This window comes from Anomalospiza imberbis, chromosome 36, assembly GCF_031753505.1.
Source record: "Anomalospiza imberbis isolate Cuckoo-Finch-1a 21T00152 chromosome 36, ASM3175350v1, whole genome shotgun sequence".
Taxonomy (NCBI): Eukaryota; Metazoa; Chordata; class Aves; order Passeriformes; family Viduidae; genus Anomalospiza; species Anomalospiza imberbis.
Genome location: NC_089716.1, coordinates 1,000,538 through 1,018,298, shown reverse-complemented (window position 1 = coordinate 1,018,298; position 17,761 = coordinate 1,000,538). Strand labels below are relative to the sequence as shown.

Genomic DNA, 17,761 nt, shown 5'->3' with positions numbered 1-17,761 from the left:
CAGTTCAGTTCCATCTTTCCTTGGCTACAGCCCTGAGGACTTTTCCAGCTGACTTCACTGCTGCATTCTCAGACTGAGAGCGGGGAGTCTTTGTGCTTGGTTTCCTCATTCCAGCTGCCTTTGACAGTGTTTGCTTCTGTCCTCAGCTGATTTTGGCCTCAGTGCTCAGCTCAGCCCTGAGCAGGACCAGCGCAGCTCCATGGTGGGCACTGCTCACTGGATGGCCCCAGAAGTTGTCACCAGTTCTCCTTACGGCCCCAAGGTGGACATCTGGTCCTTTGGAATTGTGACCATCGAGATGGTGGAAGGAGAACCTCCTTACTTCAAGGAAACGAGGGCCATGGTAAGAGGCCAATTCTCCGTGGTTGCAGAGGCCTGTGAGCACAGGGTGACCCTGCACTGGGAGCAGCAGCTGGAGGTTTCTGCACATGGGGAAGGGAATTCCCAGAGGACTGGAGCCTCAACACAGACACATATTCTGCAGTCTCCAGACACAATTTGCTTAGGGATTTACGTTGTTTCAGTTCTTCTGGCTGTGAGGATGACCTGAAAATGTGAAGCAAGTGCACCAGCTCTTTACAATGGCTGTTGCAGCACCAAAGTTTGGGGTTTTTGGTTGGCATAGAAAAATGAGCTGTGAGCAGCATCTCTGCCAGGGAGGAAAGTGCCCATGGAGCTGGGGCTGGGAAGCCAGGGTCGATGTGAGCACTTGTGGGTGGGAAGGAAGCTGGCAGAGCGCTGAGTTTGCTTTTCCTGCAGGCTCGCGCTCTGATCCGGCAGAACGGGACCCCGCAGCTGCAGGAGCCCAGGCGCCTGTCGGCTCTGCTGCGGGACTTCCTCGAGTGCAGCCTGGAGCCGGACGAGGAGCGGCGCTGGTCTGCCCAGGAGCTGCTGCAGGTGAATGCCAAGCGGCTGCAGGGGAAGCAGCAGTGCCAGGGAGGGGTTTTCTTGTGGGGCCCCCTCCGATGGTCTCCGGTCTCGCTGCTTTCCACATGCAAAGCAAGCAGAATCCTCGCCTGGTTTGGCTTGGCAGGGGCCTTTCGAGGTCATCTGCACCTGGGGCCCCACAGCGAGCAGGGCCATCTTCAAGCAGCTCAGGTGGCTCAGAGCCCTGCCTGACCTGAGCTTGGATGTTCCCAGGGAGGAGGCACCTCCCACATCTCTGGGCACCTTCTGTCAGTGCTTCCCCACTCTCCCGCTAAAAAAAATTCTGTCTCAGACCTAATCTGAGCCTGCTTCCCTCTCCTGAGTTTCAGACCATTTCCCTTTGTCCTGTTGCAACAGAGCCTGTGAGGAAGTTGACTCTGGAAAGTAACGGTTCATTTCTTTCTTTTTTCTCCTTTGGGCAGCACCCATTTTTATCATCAGCCAAGCCTCTCTCCAGCCTGACCCCTCTGATCACCGCAGCAAAGCAACTGAGGCAGCAGAGGAGGAGATGAAGCACTGGAGGACAGCTTTTAGTCACAGTAGTTAGTTTGGACAACTAGTTAGTTATGGTAGTTAGCAGTGCTAGTTAGTTATGGTAGTTAGCAGTGCTAGTTGGTTAAGGTAGTTAGGACAGCCTGTTTGTTATGGCTCTTATGACAGCCTGTTTGGTATGGCAGTTTTTGAATAAAAACTCTCTTAAACCTCAACTCCCTTGACGTGTCCCTTCCTTCTCCCTGTGTGCCTCAGCTGCCCGGAGCAATGTGAGGGGAGAGCGGGCCCAGCCTCGCCCAGAGCTGAGCCCCAGCAGAGCCCTGGCAGAGCCCAGAGCAGCCTCGGCATCTGCAGAGTCAGCCTGGAAGGAGGCGTTTGGAGCCTTCTCGGCTGCACCCGACTCTTGGTTACAAACTGTGGGTGGTGGAAAATGCCACTGGCTCTGCAAGAGGGCAGAAGGGGCCCGGGGAAGGCCCAAGTTCTCCGAGCAAGGGAAAAACCTGCCCTGGGTTTGTTATAAAGAACTATGTAGTTGGTGGCTTTTGCTATTTCGTCTTGACTTCTGCAACTTATTCTTAATCTAAACGATTTTGATACAGTACAGTTTGTAATGATTTTTAACTACTTTTGCTGTAGTATAATTTGTCAGCATTTTGTGGCCAGTGCCCTGGCCCCTGTGTTGCTCAAATCCTCAGAACATCATTCATGGATGATATTTTAGTTTGTGGACAGTGTGAAAAACATACATTATAGTTTTGGCTTTTGCAAAGTATTGAAGTGGATGCTACGTGTTTTGCATTAGAATGTTAATAAGTGCTGCAGCGGGAAAAGCGCCAATCACTTGTTTTTACAACTTTTAAAAGTTTAATGATAATGAAATGGTTATAAAAATAGTAATACAATTAGAGTAATAAAAATTTAGTGTTCGTTTTATTACAGGACAATAAAAAACAAAGAATTACGGACGTCTGGATATTCTCGGGCACTTACGCTAGGACAGGCATGTTTTGTGAACAAAGGAATAACTCTTAAGATCCATTCACTGTTGCATATTCATACATACTTCATGGTTATGCATACATTCTATTTAAAATAAGAAACTCTCTCTGGAATATGTCAACTCCTTCTTTTAATCCCCACGGCGTCTTCCAATCTGAGCAAGGCCTGAAGAAATTACCTTCTTCTGATAAGAAACCCATAAATTCCTCTTCTCTGGAAGATTTGGGTGTTCTGTGACTGTTATCTCGAAGCCAGTATCTCATTATTTTTTAAAAAAAACACATACACATTTTCTACTTTAACTACTAAAGCTTCATTTTAACTACAAAACTACATTTACCATTCTATCAAAATGTTAATACAGCACTTCTAATCAATATATTACATATAATATTTGTTGTCGATGTCGGCGAACCCAATGGGAAGAACGATGATGTCTGACTTAGTTCAGAAGGCTGAATGATTTCTTTATTATAATTATGCTGTGATTCATCAATATACTATATAAAAGAGGATACTAAAAACTACATGCTGCTTTCTCTAACTGTCATATCTAACTCCCTCACAACTCGTGACCCTGTTCTCCAGAGCCCAGACACAGGTGGATCCGATTGGCCATCAGGCCCAAACAATCCACCGTGATCCAACCAGGCATTTGCTCCAGGTAAACAACTCTCCAAACACATTCCACAAGAGAAAAACAAGGCGCAGAAATAGAAATTGTTTTCTCTTTCACTTCTCTCTGTGCACCTTTATAAAAATCCTGAGAGAGAGAAATGTGCTTGCAACAAGTATTCAATTTAATATTTGAGAAAAGCCAATCATAAAATATGCATTTTTCACAGAGGACATCCCGAGGCTGCTGCAGGGACAGTGATGTCACCACTGTGACGTCATTGGGGATGGTGACATCATCAGGGACATCGCTGCTGTCACTTGTCCCCTCTCCCCTCCCCACATGGGATTTGAGACAAATTTGGGGAATTTTCTGGGAAGTTTCATTGAAATTGTCCCAAATGCTGATGGGAATTCCTGGGTGACGTCACTGGGGACACTTGGGGACACTCTGAGGACGCTCTGGGGACACTCATGGAGGCGGGGGCGGGTCAGGGGGTGAATGACCCCCTCGGTGCCTTGCAGCAGAGGCAGCTTTCTGCTGTGGCTGCAGCAGAGCCGGGTTATGAATGACAATGGAATAATTGGCTTCTGCATTTCTGCACTGGCTTCTGCGCGTTGCTATTGATCACAAGGACTTTGCTCTGGTACTTGATATTGAGATTGATTATTGATGATTCCTTGTAGCTGCTCGCTGGTACAATAAAATCGATCCGTTTATGTGTGCACCGTGTAACCAATTTAATGCTAGAGTAACAAATAGATATTCTCTCCTAGGCCTTAAAATATTAAAAATAGATGAATATGAAATAGATCAATAACAAATATTGAAATAGAGACTATGCAATGTTAAAATGCTTCTGTGTGGCTGACTCAGGTGTAAAACAATTCCATTGTTTCTCCCATCTGTGGACCAGCCTCAGCAGGTGATAACAGTGACACAAACCTGAGAAGCGTTTATGAATTTATCAGGGGCTCTGAAACAACAGGATGGAACCAGGAGAAGAAATCAAATGTATTGACTTAATCTGCAGAATGTCCTGCAGACAAGTCAGAGGTGAGAACCAAACAAGAGTTCCTGGAACATCCAAAGCTCCCAGGAGTGTTTGAATAATGTCAAAACTCAGGGATGTGTTTGTAGCCCTGCAGTGGAACCGGATCCGGAGAACGAAGGGTTAAGTTAAGGGCGGGTTCTTTGGCCGAACGCCAAAACCCTTTTTTATCCCTTATCAAACTTTTACAAATCTCCAAGAGTGAACTTTGTTTTTCACACCCGGCTGGGATTTGGGGGACCCGGGGGGTCCCCCAGGCAGCCCCCGCTGCTGAGCACTGACCCCCCCTCCCCGGGCACCGGGACCCCCCAAAAACCGCACCCGCACCCCCTTCAGTGCCCCCGACCCCCCCTCGAGCACCGACCCCCCCGAGCACCGGGCCCGGACCCCCCTTTGTGCCCCCCACCCATCACGGGGGTTCCGCCCCCTCCCCTTTGAGCCCCCGGAGCCGCGGGACCCCCGGGAGCAGCGCCGGGACCGGGGGGGCCCAGGGATGTGAGCAATGGATTTGTCAGTGTGAAAAATGCAGATTGAATGATCGGCTCTTGGCAAATATTAACTTGGATACTCTGTGTGCTGTGTTGCACAGTTATTTTGTAGAACTGTATTAATCCTTTTGAAGTAGTGTGGGAAATGCAGTTTTGGGTTATGACATAATGTCAAAATAGAAACTATGCGATGTAAGATATTTTTTGTAAGGAGCTCAAGGAATGGGTAGGATAATTAAGAAATTCTTCGCAGGGAGATAACAGCAAGAGTTACTGCCTCCTTCTGGGAAAAGACAAACATTCTTACACCTCTCCTCTGTCTGTAAGGAGCCACCGGGATTGAGGGGAAAAAGCTGACAAAAAGCAGAGAACACCCTTTGTTTGAAAAGAATTTATGCACCGTGGGTGAGATATTTGAATGTGCAACAGGCTATTGCTTTTAAGGGCTAACCCTTTGTTAGCCAGGCATGTTTTTGTGGCTTAGTGCCCAAACCTACCCGGACGTCTGTAATTCTTTGCTTTTTATTGTCCTTTATTGTCCTAACTCTGATTGTCCAAATTGTCATTGCTCTCACTTTTATTCCTGTTTTTATGACTATTTTATTACTATGAAGCTTTTAAAAATTTAAAACAAGTGATTGGCGTTTTTCAGAGTCAAGGATTCCCAAAACCTGGCAGAAAGTTCACACAGCCTTGGACTTGTCCGTGCAAACTCTGAGATTTTATTGTGCCAGCGAGCAGCTGCAAGGAATTATCGATAATCAATATCAGTATTGAGCAGCAGAGCAAAATGCTCGTGGTCAATAGGAACCTGCAAAAGCCAACAGAGAAATGCAAAAGCCAACAGAGAAATGCAAAAGCCAACAGAGAAATGCAAAAGCATTCTGATTGTGCTCAGAATGTCCCCAAGTGTCCCCAGTGATGTCACCCCAGGAATTCCCATCAGCATTTGGGACAATTTCGGTGAAAATTCCCAGAAAATTCCCAAATGTGTCTCAAAGCCCGCGCAGGGAGGGGACAAGTGACTGCAGCGATGTCCCCGATGATGTCATCACTTTGATGACATCACTGCGGTGACATCACTGTCCCTGCAGCAGCCTCGGGATATCCGCGATGGCTTTTTGGCACCGCTCAGCCACTGTGCGGCCACTGGGGCCCCCGGAGCCACCGGGGGGCTTCACGAGGAGCCTGCAGATGTCCCCAAGTATCCCCAGCAGGTGACGAGTGGCCAGGCGGGCACTGGCCTCCCACAGCCGCTCGGCCATGGCCGCCTTGGCCACCAAGTCCCTGAGGACATCGGGGGACGCCTCATTTGTTCCCTGCAGGATGGCCTCGATGGCCTCGAGCCGGCGACACATCCCCCAGACGAAACACCCGGCTCTTTTCCACGCGGCCAGCAAGTGCTCCAGGGGCCCCAGGGCCACCTCCGAGCGCTGTCCCCTTCCGGTGGCCGCCTCCTCCTCGTTGGTGGCCGCAGGCACCCGGACCCCAGGGGCGGCCCCTGCCGAGGCCACCTCCTCCCTGTCCGTCAGTCGCGGTTCTGGCGCGCTGATGGGTGAGAGCGGGGCGAAGCACGGCCCCGCTGGCGGCCTGAGGGCGGCCCTGGCTCGGCAGCGGCGCCATTGGCGGAGCGTCTGTGCGGGCCCGGGAGCGGCGGCAGCGGCCGGAGCGCGGGGAGGCGGCATTGGCGGAGCTCGGAGGCGGCCCCGGCGCAGGTGGGAGCCGCGCCGGGTTCTGCGGGGGCTCGGGGCTCGCTGCGGGCGGAGGGGGCGGCAGGGGGCTCCGGCGGCTTGGCGGTGCCGTGTCCGGCCCGTGCCGGCCCTGGGCTGAGGGCGCTGCGGGAGCGGCTGCCCGCGGTCTCCTTCCCGCCGCTGCCTGGGCAGGAGCCGCTGCCGGAGCAGCGCTGGCTCGTCCCGGTTGCTGTGGCTGGGACAGAGGTGGCTGCCCCGTGGCCGGGCCCGTGCGGGGAAATTCCCGTCGCCGGAGGTTTCTGTGGCCGGAGGAGACCGAGGAGTCCTGTCAAAGTGACTCGATTGCTGAGCAGAGGGAGAGGCCGTGGGGCATTTGCCATGCGGTCTCTGCCCTTGTTGTAGCACGCTGCCTCCTTTGGATGCTCATTTTCCCGGCCGCATCTCCCTCTGCCTTTGCCCACTGGCTGAGGGACTTGGAAGGTTCAGACTTCCCGATCCGCCTGCTGCCTGTCCTCGTTCATATGCACCCCTCCTTGTGGATGACAGCCGATATTCATGGCTCTGTTTGGTCTTTGTTCTTCGGGAAGTTGAGGAGTTTAGCGGGACTTTGAGCAGCTGTCCGGGTCCATTTGTAACATTTATTGGAACGGATGGTTTCTCCCGTTATTTCCTCATCTCCAAGTCGCTGGCCCTATCTCCAGGCAGATTCACTCATTGACTCTGTTTTGTTCTTCCCGGGTCCTCTTTGGTTTTGGGATTATTCTCGGTGCCCTCATTCCCTGTCCTTTTGTAGCCGTTTCTGGATCAGGAGGCCTGGCTGCCACCTGCATCCCCTGGCTCAGCTGCTGGATGAGCTGCACTCCCAAGGTGTGGAGCGTGGTAAAAAGATGAGAGTTGCTGTAGCACAGAAGAGGAGAAGCAGCATTCGTTTAACCCATGGTGTGCCAGGGAGCCACAAAACCGTGTCCCATTCCCATCCTTTCCATGTTTGGACCAATACATAAACTGCTCTCCTATTTCCTTTGTTACATTTTTCACCGCTTTTCCTTTGTCGTCTCTTTGCCAACAGCAGTTGGAGTCATTTAGTTTCCCACAAACTCCTCCTTTTTCTGGGAAAAGATAACCTGATCCCATCCCCTGGTGAAATGTTGTGTTCCTCATTTCAGTGGATGGGTCGGCAGGAAGGTCAGGAGCTGGAGGTGTCTGGTTGGTTCTTATTTCGAGGACAGCTTGTAATCTAATGGTGACATTGAAATGATAAATGGGTTCTGTGTCTCCTGATATGAATTGGTTTGGGTTCCCAGGGGCTGGTCCATGATGTTGTAGGATTTGTTCTGGTGGCCGTTCATCTTTTCCCCATTTTTGGTTGCTCCCTCCAGCCGGGGCTGCATCAATTGACTGCTTTTGTCTAATTACATCATCAAATACTTGAATTCCAACTGATTTCCCAGAACTTGTTATAGCAAAAACCCCAGTGCTCTGATACTCCCTGTATAGCATAGACAGTGCCAGTACATGTTGGAGTGGGCACAGGGGTGATCCCCCCTTATTTTAGTGAAGTTTTCACAGCATTCTCCATTTGCTGTTTCCCTTTGCAGCTTCACCCATTTCTGTTGCAGAGTCAGAGATCCTCACCATGGGCTCTGCCTTCAGCTGTGCAGTTTCCATCTGTGCAGGCAGGCAGAGCTTGGGGTGAGGGGCAGAGGGAACCAGCCCAATTCCTGCCCCAGGCAAGAAGAGGCAGGTCCATTGTTCCCACTTTGCCCCAGCAGTGTTAATTTGCATTTCTAAAGCTCCTCTGCTGGCTGCCTGGAATGCAGCTTCTCTTCCAGAGCAGCCTTCAGCAGCCTCACTTTTGACACCCACAACCTGCTGCTTTTTTTTATTTTTTTTTTTCAAATCATCTATTTACAGTTTATGAGTGAAAGGTCACCTTTAAATCTCTTTTCGTTTTGCAAAATGCAGCCTAAAGGTGAACGTCGAAAAACCCAGACCAAAATTTTGGTATCTCTCACACAAACATGCACAAAAACTTTCCAAGGCAATTAAGTTTTTTCTACTTCTCCTCGGAGTAGAAACTCATTCTCTCATCCCTGGCACAAACCTAACCGGCAATATAGAAGTAGGATTATTACAAAAAATACTCTTCTGCTATCAATTTTGCTCTGAAACTGCAGGAGAAAGGAAAACTCCACCAATATGTTTAGTGTTAGAGTCAAGGCATTCCTTGATTCTGGCCAGGATGTGCAACAGAAATCATTCCATCCCCACATAGCCCAGGTGTGCAAAGAAAATCGTTCCATGACACATGTGTTTTACTAGATTTTTCCCAAACTTGATACAGTCTGAACCAATCTAAATCCATTGGTTTAATGTTCTACAGTTTCAAGTTGTGCAGTGTTATAAATGAAAAATATTCCAGCCAAATTAAAAAAATAAAAAGAATTTATTTTAGCAATAGAGATCTAACTTAGCCAGCCACACGGAAAAGGACAGTGCCCAGCTCAGGATCGGCGCTGGGTGCAAGACACAGAGATCAGCCTCAGCAGAAGTTTCACTCTATGCCCCCACACCACCATCCTGGTACAAGCGATTTTTTATAGGGAAAATTTTGCCTGAGGCCAGGATTTCGGCATTCAGTCCTTTGTTTCATTTAAAGTCCCATAAGTTGATGAGACTTCTTTCTCAGCGACAAGGTAGAGAAATTCAAAGTCTGGTGTAGTGGAAGCTCTTGCTGAAATTTACGGGAACAGAGTATTTACATGTATCGGCCCGGGGGGATGATCCTGATGTCCATCTCGGGTCGTTCACGCGATGATCAGGGCCTGGGTGTCTCCATATCGCTTCAGATAAGGCCCATCTCCTGCGAGCCACATCTCCTTGCTTGTAAATGGTTTCAACACACACTTAGATTTGCCGGAGAAGGGGGGGGCTTCTAATGCCAAGAGGCACATCCTAACAACTATTTAACATTATATATATATGAAGCAAGAAAATGGCGCGAATTATACCTGTTACATATAACACCAGGATGTGCAACAGAAATCATTCCATCCCCACATAGCCCGGGTGTGCAGAGAAAATCGTTCCATGACACGTGGGTTTAACTGGATTTTTCCCATACTTGATACAGTCTGAACCAATCTAAATCCATTGGTTTAATGTTCTACAGTTTCAAGTTGTGCAGTTTTTAGTATTTGGGTTCCTGTTGGACCCGGATTTCTTGGCTTCTGCTGTTCATCAGGTCGGAACTGCTGGATTTCCTTCTCAGCCTTTTCCAGAGCAGGTGTCTCCAGCTCTGCCGGGGGCAGTGTCTGGGGTAGGTGTTGGTTGCTGTTTGCTGCTGGGCGTTATCTTTGTGGGAATCTTTTGGGCCATTCCCAGAGTGTTGAGATGTCAAACTCATCTCCACTGAGTGGTGGAACATCCCTTAAAAAAACCTTTACCATTTCTTTCCCCGAGGCCAAGGCAAACCAAGGCTGAGTAGAGAAATAAAATGTTAGAAATGTTCAAGTCTATGACCTGGTGTATTTTCCATCAGTGCAATCCCAGGCAGCGCAGTGTGTGAGTGTGGCTGAGACCCAGAGTGGAATTGTGCCGTTGTCTTCGCCAGCAGCTGTGGCAGTGCAGGCCCAGACAGCACTGAAGCTGCAGCAGTGGCAGCAAGGATTGGCCCCGGTGGCTGGAGATGCCCAAGGAGGGTGCCCAGGCAGAGGATTTGAGCAGAGGATGTGTGGGCAGGCCCAGGGGCTTGCCCCGCTGTGGAGCCCTGGCTGCTGCTGCGCTGCCTTCAGTGCAGGCTCCGTGGGGGCCTCCCATGCTCCTGCTGCAGGCGGGAAGTGCAAATCTCCGGGGCTTCAGAGCCCTGGAGCCCAGGCTGAGGGGTCCCCCCGTGCTCAGCTGTGCTGGGGGCTGTTTCTGGCCTCAGGGACACTTGGCATGGGCCACGCCACTTGGCCACCAGTGGTGCTGCTTTGGCCTCCTTAGGCAGGGCCCGATGTCCTGCTTGGATGTTGGGAACAGCAAAGTGCCAAGGCAGGCTCTGTGCCAGCCCAGCTTCCTGTGGGAGAGATTTCACAAGAGACAGGACTCTGGCCACAAACTGCTTTAAATGTACATCCCTTATCCCCACCCTGCACGGGGTGGAGAATTACCAGGGTAAGGAATTCCCAAGATCAATTGCAAGGGAGAGAATTGAATATCTGCCCTGGGTCTGGTTTGTCTTCTTGCCAAAGCCAACGGCAAAAGCCGTACCCATGGCATCTTGGTTTACAGCCCTGACTCCTTCCCAGGGGCTGTTTGGGTGGGCTCTCCCCTGGCCAGGAGGGCAATGCCTCTGCCAGGTGCTTGTGGCCGACCCCGTCCCCTGGGTGCCGGGCCCCCTTGGGCCCTGGGGTTGATCCCAGAGGGGCTGTAGGAGCTGTGCCATGGCCTTTGCCTTCAGCTTGGCCTTTTGCTCATCCCTTCTTGCATTCAGCTGCTGTGCCTTTGTGCCCAAGTGCTCCGGGGCCTTCTTCTGCCACTCCTGCAGCCGCGCTCACTGCCTGTGGGTGCTCATCCTGTGAGAGCTGCTGAGCTTTGTGCAAAATCGTTCCTTTCTCCAGCGACCCAAAGCAAATGCTTAATAGAAAATCCTGATCCTTCCATGTACAATCTGCAGCTCCCAGCGTTCCCCACGTGGAACCAACCTGTGACCCCCTTGGCCCCCTCGCCCCTGCGAGGGGAATTTGGGGAGGTGGGAGTGGGGCAGCGCCAAGGCCGGGCCCCCCCGCGCTGTCCTGGCAGGAGCGGCTGCAGTGGGGACCGAGTGCGGGTGGAAGCGGCCGAGAGTCCAGCGCTGCCCCAGCCCGACCTGCCCCAGCTCCATCCCTGCCCCTGCGCTGGGATGCTGTGGGTCTGGGGGGAAGAGGGAGCCGGCAGTGGGTGCTGGGCCTGGGGGCAGGAGGAGAAGGGAAGGAGAAGCACGGTTGAGGAACAAAATGGTCAAAGGATGGACGTGGCAGGAGAAGGTGGGATTGTGCAGGAGAAGGAGGAATAGCAGGAGGAAGAGGAGTGTGAGGAAGAGCAGAGACACAGGAGGAGGAGCAGAAACAGGAAGCAGCACAAGGTTCCACCCCTCCCTGTATCTGCAGCCTCCCCCCAGCCCCAGGAGCGCTGCTCCCCCCACATGCAGCAGGTGACTGTGGAGGGGGATCCAGGATTTTCACGGGGTGAATCTTGGTGTTTCTGAGCATTCTTGGGCTAAATGTTGGTGCTTTGGTTTTATGTGGCAGCTGAATCTTTATCTTTTGCAGGAGGTTTTTGCTGACTTGTGAGGTTTGGGGTGTTTTTGATCTGTGTCTTGAAGTTTGCAGGATTTTTGGGCTGAATTTTGGTGTTTTGGAGGTTCTTACGTACAAAAACTTACCAATGACTTCCTGAGATGAACTTGGGCAGGGAGGAACTTCCAGTCCAAGGTGCTCTCCTCTTGTTTTTTCCCCAAACCAGGAGTTTTCATTCCCGTGGCGTGGCTGGATGCAGGAGGAGGAAAAGCCCCAGAGATCCTCCAGGAGGAGGGGCTGCAAACCCAGCCCAGGGAGCTGCGGGGAGGAAGGAGCCCCCCTGAGCCAGGAAGGTGGCCGGAGATCCAGGCGGAGCTCAGAGCTGGAGAAAAAGCCACATGGCAGGGAGAAGCCACACAAGTGCTTGGAATGTGGACAGGGTTTCAGGTTCAGCTCCAAGCTTATTGAGCACCAGAGGATCCACACTGGGGAAAAGCCCTACGATTGTGGGGAGTGTGGGAAGAGGTTCAGAAGAAGCTCCACCCTGATCCGGCACCAGGTGATCCACACTGGGGAACGGCCCTACACCTGCTTGGAATGTGGGAAGAGCTTTGGGTGGAGATCTGCCCTGAGAAGACACCAGCGCATCCACACTGGGGAGAGGCCCTATGAGTGTCCCCAGTGTGGGAAGAGGTTTCACACCAGCTCCGATCTCCTCAGACATGAGCGGATTCACACAGATGAGAGGCCCTTCCGCTGCCCCGACTGCAGGAACGGCTTCAAGCAAAACTCCCACCTCACCGTGCACTTGCGCATCCACACCGGGGAGAGGCCCTATGAGTGTGGGGAGTGTGGGAAGAGCTTCTCACAGAGCTCAACATTGACCAAACACCAACGGAGGCACCACTCACCCTGTGAGTGCCCCGAGTGAGGGCAGAGCTTCATGCTCTTCTCCAGCTCCATTCCCCATGGGAGGATCCGGGCTGGATGATCCCCAGTGACCCCCATTGGGCAGAGCCCTGGTGCCCCCGAATGGGGAATAAAACAGAGAGTTAAACAATGGAGCTGATAAAGGGGCCGATATCTGAGGCCTGACTGAGTAGAAACTGTGGGAGACACAGACACAGTTTAAGTCTCCCTGGGCAAGAAGTGACCAAGCAACCTGTTGTGAGACTTTGTGATAAGATAATGTTCCCAGGTGCCGTGATGTCATGAAGAATGTATAACCAATGGGAAATTGTTAGCAAACATCGAGCCCTATCTGAGCACCACACAAGTAAAACCCTGTATAAACACCTGGTACCCTCAATGAAATTGGCTTCTGGTCTAAACTCGGCCGTCCCCGTCTCTCCATCGTGGATAAGCCCTGTTGTGGGTGATCCCCGTTGGGTGGGGGGAAGGTGTTGGAGGGATTTCTTTCCCTTCTGCTTGTGCTGCTGTGTTTGGTTGGTAATAAATTCCCTCCGTGTGCCCAGGCTGGGTCTGTTGTCCCCGTGCCGGTGCTCGGGGCGGGATCTCTCCCGTTGCTTCTCTCCAGTCCCGGGCCTCTCCTCAGCCAATGAGAGAACGCGGTGGACAAGAGTCAGCCAATCAGAGCGAGCGGGGCTGATGACTCACCAGTTGCCGGGCAGACCCGCAGCACCCAGTGTTCCCCACCTGGACCCCACCCTCCCTGCCCAGTCCCGGCCCCCGCGTGGGGTCCCCCCAAGTCCCTCCCCACTGCCCCCCATAACCTGGGCTGGGTTTAACTGGGAAGCTTTACTGGGAAGACTGGGAGCAGGCAGGCAGGGGCAGAGAGACAGCTGGGCTGGGGGGACACACGACCCCCCCAAAATCAGCGTGGGGATGGAGCGGGGGGTCCGGGGAGGGGATGCGGCTGGTGGCGGCTCAGGAGCTCTGTGGGCAGAGAAAAGGGGGTGACACCGGGCTGGTGGCCCCGGGGAAGGAGCACACAAACTCCTAGAAGCTGAGCCCCAGCGCCAGGAAGATGAAGCTCAACTCTGAGCCCCCGATCCCTGACAGCATCTTGCTGCGGGCGGCATCCAGTGGCATCTCTGGGGGGCCTGCAGGAGTAAGGACCCCCTAAAACCTCTCGGAGACACCCCAAGCACCTCCAAGTACCTACCCAGTCACCCCCATCCCACCCAGAACCCCCTGAAACCTTCCCCAGATCCCTTCCTCCCCAGGACCCACCAAAGCCTCGCCCATCCTTCTCAGGATCCCACAGCCCCCTTCCAGTTGTCCCTACAGCCCCAGGACCCACAAACCCTGTCCCAGTCCCTTCCCAGCCCCACCAGGACTCACCCTGACCCCTCCCAGTCTCTTCCCAGCACAACCAACCTCATGCCAACCTCTGCTTTTCCATCCCCAATCTCCTTCCAGCTCTTCTAGACTCACTCCAATCCTTCCCAGTCACACCCAGCACCTCCAAACTCCCTCCCAGTGTCCACCAGGACCCCCAGAACCCCATCCCACCCTCCCCAGCATCCTTGAAACCCCTTCTCAGCCCTTCCACACCTCCAAGCCCCTCTCCCAGCTTAAACCAGGCTGTCTCCAACTCCCTCCCAGTTGCTCCCAACACATCCCAGTGGCTCTCTCAGCGCCCCCAATTCCTCCCCTGTGCCCCAGTGCCGGCTCAGGGCGTGCTCCAGGCTGACGTGCTCCACCTGCCAGCTGCAGGTGAGCCCGCGCCAGGGGGGTGTTTCCAGCAGCACCAGGAGCTGGTAGGTCCAGTCCTTGTTGGGGACCATGTCGGTGGCCTCCACAGAGAGCTCCTGCTGGCCCTGGAACCACCTCAGCTGGGTGTGGGCAGGCTAGAAATCCATCACGGAGCAGCCCCGGGCTGGGAGCTCGAGGGCACCAGCGAGATTAATACTCCTGGGGACACTGGGAGAGAGCGGGGACAGACTGGGGTCAGCTGGGGGGAACTGGGAGAGAGAGGGGAGGGATGGGGTGGCCTTGGGAGGGACTGGGAATGGACTGGGAAGGACTGGGGTGGCACTCAGAGAGATGGGAGGGGATAGGGGGCACTGGGAGGGAGGATGGAGGTCTAGGAGTGAACTGGGAATGAACTGGGAATGGACTGGGAGGGACTGGGGCGGCACTGGGAGGAACTGGGAACGAAGTGCGCGGCACTGGGAGGCCGAGTCCAGTGCGGGGCACTCGGCGCTGCGGGTCTGCCTGGCAACTGATGAGTCATCAGAGACACGCGCTCTGATTGGCTGAGAGGCGGCAGCACCACGCTAGGCTGAGATGGACAGCCGGGAGGCACTGGGAGAGACTGGGATGGACTGGGAGAGCCAGGGGGGTCAGTGGCAGGGACACAAGGTCTCGGGGATGGGCACAAGGAGGGCTGAGGGCTCTGGGCCGATTCCAGGGAGGTTTTGAGGGGCTCCAGGGTCATTGCCAGGGCAGGGCCCGAAGGGACACGCTCTGCCCCGCGCTCACCTCGGCGCTCCGTGAGGAACGGGCTGAGATACTCGTGGTTGTACCGGCACAGCCAGTCCGCCGCAGCCCTTTTTTGCTCCATAACGTCTGGGTCGCTGTTCCAATACCTGGCTGCTGTCTCCCCATAGGGGGTGAACCCCAAAAAGTGCCCCACGTCGCAGTCGAACATCGCGTACTGCTCCCGATTGTAGATGAACCTGCTCAGGTACCTCACCTTCTCCGTGCCGTTCATGAAGTGACATTCGGACTTTTCCACGTACTGGAACACCCCTGTGTGTGCAGGACACAGGTCCGGGAGTGCCCCCCCAGCACCCCCAGAGCTCCGGGATCCACCCCAGATCCCCACTCCGCACCCCCTGTGCCCCAGTGCATCCATGGATCCCTCCTGCCCGAGCTGCCACTTCCTCTTTTCCACCCTTCCCCCATTTGCCCTTCCACATCCTCTCCGCTCCGACTTTCAGCCTCTCCCCAGATGAGTTTTGGGGTCCCATTTACTCCTTTTCCTCTTTCCCAACCTTTTAAACACAATTTCCCAAAAGCCCAGCCCCCCTTCCCGCTCAGTTTTGGGGTCCTACCCTCCCCTTTTCCCCACTTTCCCACCCTCTCCCGCCCCTTCCTCACCTGCCCCCAATCCTCAGCCCCTCCCGCTCTTCCTTTCGGGGTCCCCTCCTCCTCCTGCCCCTGCAATTTCGGGCTCCCACCGCCCCCTTTTCCCCATTCTCCCCCCTGTCCCACCGCCTCCCGCCCCCCCCGCTCTCCCGAGAGCTCCGCGCCCGCAGCCGGGGGGGCTCCCAGCACCACCAGTGCCACCAGTACGGCCCCAGCTGCCGCCACTCGCCCCATGGCCAGCGCCGCCCAGGGAGCACCAGCCCCAGAGCGGCCGCGCTGCGCTGGCAGCACCAGTCCGGAGCAGCGCGGGCTCAGCAGCGCCGCGCGCTCTCATTGGCTCCGAGCACTTTTGGGCACCGATTGCCGAGGCTCTGCCACACAACCGATGACTCCTCAACTCCTCGCGCTCCCATTGGCTGCAGCGCGTTTTGGCTGCGTTTGGATTGGCTGAGCGGTTCCGGGACGCTGCAGCCCCGGCTGGGGCTTTTCCAGGCACGGGGAGCCTTGGGGCGCTGCGCAGCTGGGAGCTCAGCTGTGCCCAGAAATGTGTGCCCGGCTGCGCGGGGTCTCAGGGGTGCCCGTGGCGAGGGGTGACGCTGGCCCCATGCCAGGCACCCCCCAGAGCCGCTCTGTCCCTGCCCCCCGCAGCCGCACAGGGACAGCAAATGGAACCGAGGGTTCCTGCCTGGGAACAAGGAGCGGGAGAGATCCCTCAGCAAATCCGGCACGGGCACAACAGACCCGGCCCGGGCACAGGGAGGGAATTTATTACCAACCAAATCACACCAGGACAAGGAGAGGGGAAAGAAATCTCTCCAACACCTTCCCCCCACCCAACCGGGATCACCCAGAACGGGGTCACCAGGGCTCTGCCCAACGGGGCTCACTGGGGATCATCCTACGTGGATCCTCCCATGGGGGATGGAGCTGGAGCAGCGCACGAAGCTCTTCCTGCACTCGGGGCACTCACAGGGCCTCTCCCTGGTGTGGAAGTGCTGGTGAGGGACGATCTCTGAATTCCACCTGAAGCTCTTCTGACATTCCAAGCACTCATAGGGCCGTTCCCCAGTGTGGATCCTGTGGTGATTGGTGAGGTCAGAGGTCCCACTGAAGCTCTCCCCACACTCCCCACACTCACAGGGCCTCTCCCCAGTGTGGATGTTCTGGTGTTCCATCAGGGTGGAGCTCCAGCTGAAACCCTGCCCATATTCCAAGCACTTGTGGGGCTTCTCCCTGCCATGAGGCTTCTCCAGCAGCTCCGAGCTCCAGCTGGATCTCTGGCCACGTTCCTGGCTCAGGGGAGCTCTTTCTTCCCTGCAGCTTCCTAGGCTGGGTTTGTAGCCCCTCCTCCTGCAGGATCTTCGGGGCTTTTCATCCTTCTCCATCCAGCCACACCCTGGGAATGACAAATCCTGCTTTGGGGAAAACCAAGGTAGGAGCACCTTGGAGTAGAGGCTCCTCACTGCCCAAATCCATCCCTAGAACTCAGCAGGAGTCTTGTGTTCACGGAAATCTCCACTATATCAAGGTTCAGCCCAAAACAACTCTCCCAGTAGTTCCCGATCTCTGATCTCTCCACTTTTGGCATTCCAGAGGTTTCCTTTCCTTGGGATGATGGGGGTCCAATGGCTCCAGGGGCTCCCCCTTCTCCGGCCTCCTGCTTAGGGATGATCCAGGGGCTTTTGGGGATCCATGGGGTCCCTTCTGCCCTGATGCTCTACTTTGAGGTCCCAGGGGTCTCAGGGGTCCCTCCTCTCCAGGCTCCCCCCCTTTCCAGCCAGCCGGGGGTCCCCCAGCTCCAGGATCATCCCTCTCTGCTCTCCCCACTCTGGGGGGTCCCAGGGGGTCCTCAGGACAATGTCCTCCCCCTGGTGGCCCTGGGCAATGGCCACGTGGACTCCCAAAGATCCCCCCAAGGGGCTCAGCTCTGGGGTCCTGCAAGATCCAAACCTACACACACACACACACAAAGAGAAAAAACCCTCCCAGGGTTTATTTGGGCCTCCCAGATGATATTTGGGGCTCAATTCCACAATCTGCAAGCTCCAAACACACCCCAATAAAAAAACCCTCTCAGGGACCCCCCGATAGATTTGGGACGAGCTCCCCCTCCCCTCTCACCTGCAGGATGAGCTGGGGGCGATGGTCCCGGGGCCAAGGGTGCTGCAGCCACTGGGGGC

General features: G+C 54.6%; 1 protein-coding gene and 1 pseudogene across 1 annotated transcript; one reads left to right on the top strand and one right to left on the bottom strand.

The window, feature by feature from the left end:
• The window catches only part of LOC137464098 (uncharacterized), a 1,364,046-nt pseudogene that overhangs the window by 353,607 nt on the left and 992,678 nt on the right, over nucleotides 1-17,761 (top strand).
• On the bottom strand, nucleotides 13,485-15,891 carry LOC137464116 (class II histocompatibility antigen, B-L beta chain-like). Its single transcript, XM_068175423.1, is given in 5 exon segments — nucleotides 13,485-13,579; nucleotides 14,149-14,361; nucleotides 14,364-14,411; nucleotides 14,973-15,245; nucleotides 15,734-15,891. Coding segments are annotated over 5 exon segments (711 nt in total). The 5' UTR covers nucleotides 15,816-15,891.